The 5,407-nt window shown below is 47.1% G+C and overlaps 1 protein-coding gene across 1 annotated transcript in view; it reads right to left on the bottom strand.

The window, feature by feature from the left end:
• LOC310811917 (E3 ubiquitin-protein ligase TRIM71-like) overlaps window positions 1–4,165 on the bottom strand; it is a 21,587-nt gene extending 17,422 nt beyond the window's left edge. Inside the window, exon 1 of the mRNA XM_083680263.1 lies at window positions 3,239–4,165. Within this exon, the coding sequence (XP_083536389.1) occupies window positions 3,239–3,967 (729 nt within the window). The 5' untranslated portion in view covers window positions 3,968–4,165. The remainder of the gene's footprint in view (window positions 1–3,238) is intronic.
• Between the last annotated feature and the right edge of the window lie 1,242 nt (window positions 4,166–5,407).

Below are 5,407 nucleotides of genomic sequence, written 5' to 3'. Positions count from 1 at the left end.
GTGTGTGTGTGTGTGTGTGTGTGTATTTCACTGGACATCAGGGCAGCCCACCTAACACATCACATCGTCCCAGGCTGTTCGGATGGGCTGTTGACCAAACTTGGCGAGATATTAGAAATGTCCAATATACAATGTGTTATTTGTATAGGACACTGGAGAGAAAGGCACTGCATTTAAACTCCACTGCTCCCTCATCTGCAAGCACCCATAGGCCTGGAGATGGTGGCCATCTGGTCATTGGTGGCCCTCAGTCTTTACAAATCACAGGGTCACATTTCCTCATTATACGCAGCCACCACATTGAGTTAAGAGAGCCAATGACAACAACACACGCACACACGTACGCACGTAACCCTCATCCACACAATAACATGACTATTACTTTGCACACAGGTAGAGAATGACTAGCCCCTTCTCCAGTGTCATTCCCTCCCCCAGGGCGGACTGGGAGTGAGTGAGTAAGACATTACTGGAAAACAGAGCCCTTACTGGAAAAGTCAACCCTGGCAACGGGAAGAGAGGGGGGGGGGGTACTAAAACCCAAAGAAAGTCCTCGCTTCAGAGTCCAAACTTGGTGTTTGTGGTGCTGTAATACCATACAGTGCCAATGATACGACTGAAATACATATTGAAGCACATGCAGAGAGCTACATGTATCTAGGTAGCTATATGTTGTGTAGCAACTCCATCTCACACCATCCCACAGCAGCCATCTTGTCAAGGGAGACCTATGGGTGACTACCTCAACGAAAGGCACCACAGACTACTTGTTATGGGCAGTTCTGTGTAAAAGGACCCATGAGGACCAAGATGTGAAGAGTCTATAGTTTGGGGAAATGAAGTCAGAAACACATTACTCAACCATCTTGCATCATAAGAATGGGGATTAGCAAAGGCTTTGAATTCTGGTCAAACATATAGCAAAGCATATACCAGAAAAAGTCTTAAAAAGGTGTTTAAAACATCAAATCTAATTAATGGTCAAGTACAGACCCCAGTTAACTAATATCAACACTTATATTTTATTTTCAGGAAATAGTTTGGCTTCTGTAAGTTTAAGAATCATTGCCTCCGCGTCATTCTGTTATAAAAAACCCACATACGTAAGTGTAAGAGAAAAAGGATATTTTCTCTGCCTCATGAGGAGTGAGGACAATGAAAGTATAGGTAGACCGTGTTTTTACTCATATCGATTTAGTTTAGGAATTTATATGTGATGAAAACTGGTCACTCTGTTACCAAATAATGATAACGGTAACAGAATGACCAAATCAAATTGCTAATGGAATTACTGAAATTTAATTGCCTACATTTGTAGATGGATTTGAAGACAGGCTGATTATTAAACTGGTCTGAAAATATGATGACAGTGGGAAATACAGCTAGGCTAAATTCGTGACCACTACATTCAATTTCCAGGAGTTTACATGTGAATCATTATCTGAGTTTATGAGCCAAAGGAATTTGCTTTATCAACTGTTTGATCACATTATCACTTCTGATTTATTGTGTCACAGGAGAGTGGGCATGCCTGCACAGCGTCGTGCTGGCGATTGAATCATCATGACCTTTTCACACCCTCTGTCCTCTAGGTGTTCCAATTATGACATTTGAATGTTTCATAGATGTGTCTATAGTCATTCATTTATTGTACAGGTTGTACAAAACCTAAGGGTTCTTCGGCTGTCCCTGTGGAAGAACCCTTTAAGGTTCCATGTAGAACACTTTTGGGTTCCATGTAGAATCCTTCTCTGAGGAGATTTTGGCATATCATTTCAATGGCGCTAAACTCTTTCACAACTGGCCTATGAAGCCTTACAACTCAGGGTAAGATGATATTCCACCTAAACATGAAAATAGGCTGAACCATCCCTTAAAGTTGTGCTTCACTTTTGTCCATTAAAGGAGCAGGGCGCACGTTTGTTGGACATCTGCCACCTCTGGTCACTGCGGCAAAATTCAGTTTGAATTTCCAAACAACAACATCCATAATAATAATATAACCCCCTGAAATGGACTTGCAGTGTCAGACATTAGCTGTTGTGTTTCTGCACGCGATTCGAAGAGGCAGCCACCAGAGGCAAAACGGTGAATATCGGAGCCCACTCCCCAAGGACACTCCTGGCAGTAACATGGTAATATGCAAACCGAGTGTCGGGTAGGACACTCCACTTTATAAAGCGCTTTTTCCAGACCAAAACAGCATTCGTAAATGAAATATTTTTTTCAAGGGATCTCATTCCCTGATCGCTAACAATTAAACACAGTTATTACAATGATGAGGAAGCTTTTAGAAAGCTTGAATGTTACATACTGGACCTTTAACAATCAAAACATTGAGGGATCTAACAAAGCTACCTTCAACTGGTATTCCCCCCTCCTACAGTGTTACAGCAGACCCCTAATCTCTCCATGCCTATGGTTTCTGTACAGTCCCAGGAACAAGTGTGGAGTTAGGCTGGAGGGGCGCCTCTCTCTCTCTGGCCAGTGTGGTACAGATTAACCAGCCTCTGTGTGTGTGTGTGTGTGTGTGTGTGTGTGTGTGTGTGTGTGTGTGTGTGTGTGTGTCCAGCCCAGCCCACGTGCCTGGTGGTCTCCAGGGAACTAGGTGAAGAGCCACTCAGCCCCAGTTTGAACCTCAAGCCATCTGGCCTCAAGTAAGGCCCTATTTACTACACATAATGCTATTACACTACAAGACTGTGTGTGTGTGTGTGTGTGTGTGTGTGTGTGTGTGTGTGTGTGTGTGTGTGTGTGTGTGTGTGTGTGTGTGTGTGCGTGCGTGTGTTTGTGTGACTAAACACATAATGCTATTACTAGCTGTGACCCAGAGGGTAAGGTTTGCTGCAACCACTAAATCAGAGTACTGCTCCATTATTACCCATCTATAACACGTCTGTGTGTTTATTTAGGATGTGTGTGTGTGTTTCTAAGTGTGCCCTCATAAGTTTATCTATGTAAGAGTGTGTGTGTGTGTGTGTGTGTGTGTGTGTGTGTGTGTGTGTGTGTGTTTGTTGCACAGCACAGCACTAAGGTGAGAGGGCCCAAAGTCCACACACAGCAAATCTGGAGCTATATGAAGTCCAGCTGTAGAGACCAAGGAGTGCCTCTTCAGACTGTGGAGCCACAATACATGTAAGTTTTTTACTGTAAGTGGTATATGTTATTTATTTGTGTGTGTATGTGTGTGTGTGTGTGTGTGTGTGTTTATACCCTCTATTTGTTGCTCTGAACTCACCTCATTGTCGTGGTGTTGGCAGAAGCTCATGTGGTCTTGGAAGAGGGACAGCAGGGTGAAGTTGGAGTGGAGAGACTGGGCCAGGGACACAGACCCCCCTGCAGGGCTGGGTTTAGCGTTGGACCGGCCAACCAGGTGCAGGCTCTCCGCTAGCCTCTCAATGAAGTGGTCCTTGGTGAGCCGGACCCTCTGGTGGGCTCGGACGCAGTTATCGCACAGGTACTCCTGGCAGTCCAGGCAGTGGGAGCTAGCCGGGTTGTCCTCGTCGCAGGAGCTGCACTGGGGCTCCCCAAGGCGGTGTGGTCGGAGCAGGCCACCGTGAGGGTGGTGGAAGCCGGTTCCAATGCCTCCCCGGTGGTGACCGTTCTTGTTGTGGATCTGCTCCTCGGAGCTCACCACCACGTCCAGGAGGTTACTGAAGAGGAAGTTGGAGGAGGGAAGAGAGTCCACTCCGGCCTCGGAGATGGAGACCTTCTGGTCACAGGTGGGGCATCGGAGCTTCAGTGGGTCACCAGGGCTCCTCTGGCCCTCCAGGCACTGCCTACAGAAGGCATGGAGGCAGGGGAGGACATGGAGTCTCCTGGAGGATGAGGTAGATGAGGAGGAGGTGTGAGAGGAGGAGGAGGAGGTGGAGGAGTTGGAGGAGATGGAGGAGATGGGAGCAGAGGAGCCGCAGAGCTCCTTGCAGAGAGGGCACGTCTGCAGGTCCGAGTCTGGAAACGAAGCCATCTGCAGCGCTACAGAAATCAGACTTAATTTAAAACATATGCTGCATTGAGATTGAGGTATTCATTTGGGAAACATACGTTTTCCCGTTGTGTTTCGTGGAAAATAAGCTGCTGTTTGAGGTAGATAAGTGAAGCGTGAAGTCGGTTCGACAAAAATGGTCCATAAAGGAATGAAGATGTTTTTCTTCAGAGCATAACACTGAACTGACGCAAAATACGCGGATACACAGAGAAACGCCCTTCTCAAAATTATAACTCGGTGCTTTTTAAAGAATCGCTTCCAGACAAAAACAAGACAACACAATATTCAGTTCGCATTCATTAACTTCAATTGGATAAGGCTTGCACAAAGAGTATCTTCTTATTCATTTAAATTGTGCCAACTTTGGAATAATGTATCCTTTTTTCTTTGGACATTCCCATAAACGCATACCCAATAGTGCCACGCTAGGTGGGGGGAGAAGTTGGTTTGTTGTTGTTTTGATAAAACTGATTTATAGAATAATCCTGAAACTGGAGTGACACAGGAACCGCGGCGAGGTGCTGTAAACTCCGTCTTTCCTCCCCCACCGACACAACATGACTACGGAGCTCCGCGCGCACTTAACGGGCCCACGAATACCGAAAATGTCTGATTTCTTGTCTTGATTCAGAGTCCGAGTTGTCGTTTTTCTCTAGTCCACCATCGGGGCCCGTTCCCCGGTGTCAGACGCAGCCAGCGGGCGGTGGTAGCAGCACTACACTTGGTCCAAAAGCCTTTAAATTATTCATCAATGCATTTGCTCAAACGCAACGCGATCTCATCGCCTATCGTTGAGTCAGTCTTGCGTCAACCCAAGCGGTCTTGAATTGTTGGTTGCAAACACACAGTCCCACCGTCGGATCAGCTTCTATCAACATGTATGCATGTGTGCATGTGTGTATACCACTCCTCCGTTTACATAGCAGCCCCTTCACTTCTCTCTCCCTCCCTCCCTCTCTCCGCGCGGAGGAATGCACGGGGGCTTTTCCACGCGCCTCTCTTGAACCTCCGAGGTAAAGCCACGGGCCTCCGAGCTCTCCAATCGCATGAGCGCAATCACCTCTACACGGAAACCACGTTATAGAATAATTGCACGTATCAGTATGTCTATAAATCTATAATTCGTTGTTTTGCCGCGCTCTAAACATCAATACGGAGTGCGCTCTTATCACCGCGCGATGGTCCCGTCTAGCAGGCGCGTGTTGGTGAGGTTGATCATCCAACTGCTCTTATCCTACTGAGAGAAATGGACACACACTTCCGCCCCAGGGAGCGGAGGAGGGGTAGAGAGTGGCGGGGGAGGGAATGGGAGGGGGGCAGGGAGGGAGGTGAGGGGCGCGCATGGCTTCTGCCACAGGGCTTTGGTGGGAGTGAGGGAGTCCTTATTCTCGCTGCACTGGTGATCTCGACAAGGTAAAG

The sequence above is a fragment of the Argentina silus genome (genome assembly GCF_951799395.1).
Source record: "Argentina silus genome assembly, chromosome: 11".
Lineage (NCBI taxonomy): Eukaryota > Metazoa > Chordata > Actinopteri > Argentiniformes > Argentinidae > Argentina > Argentina silus.
This window is presented reverse-complemented; position numbering and strand designations above follow the sequence as displayed.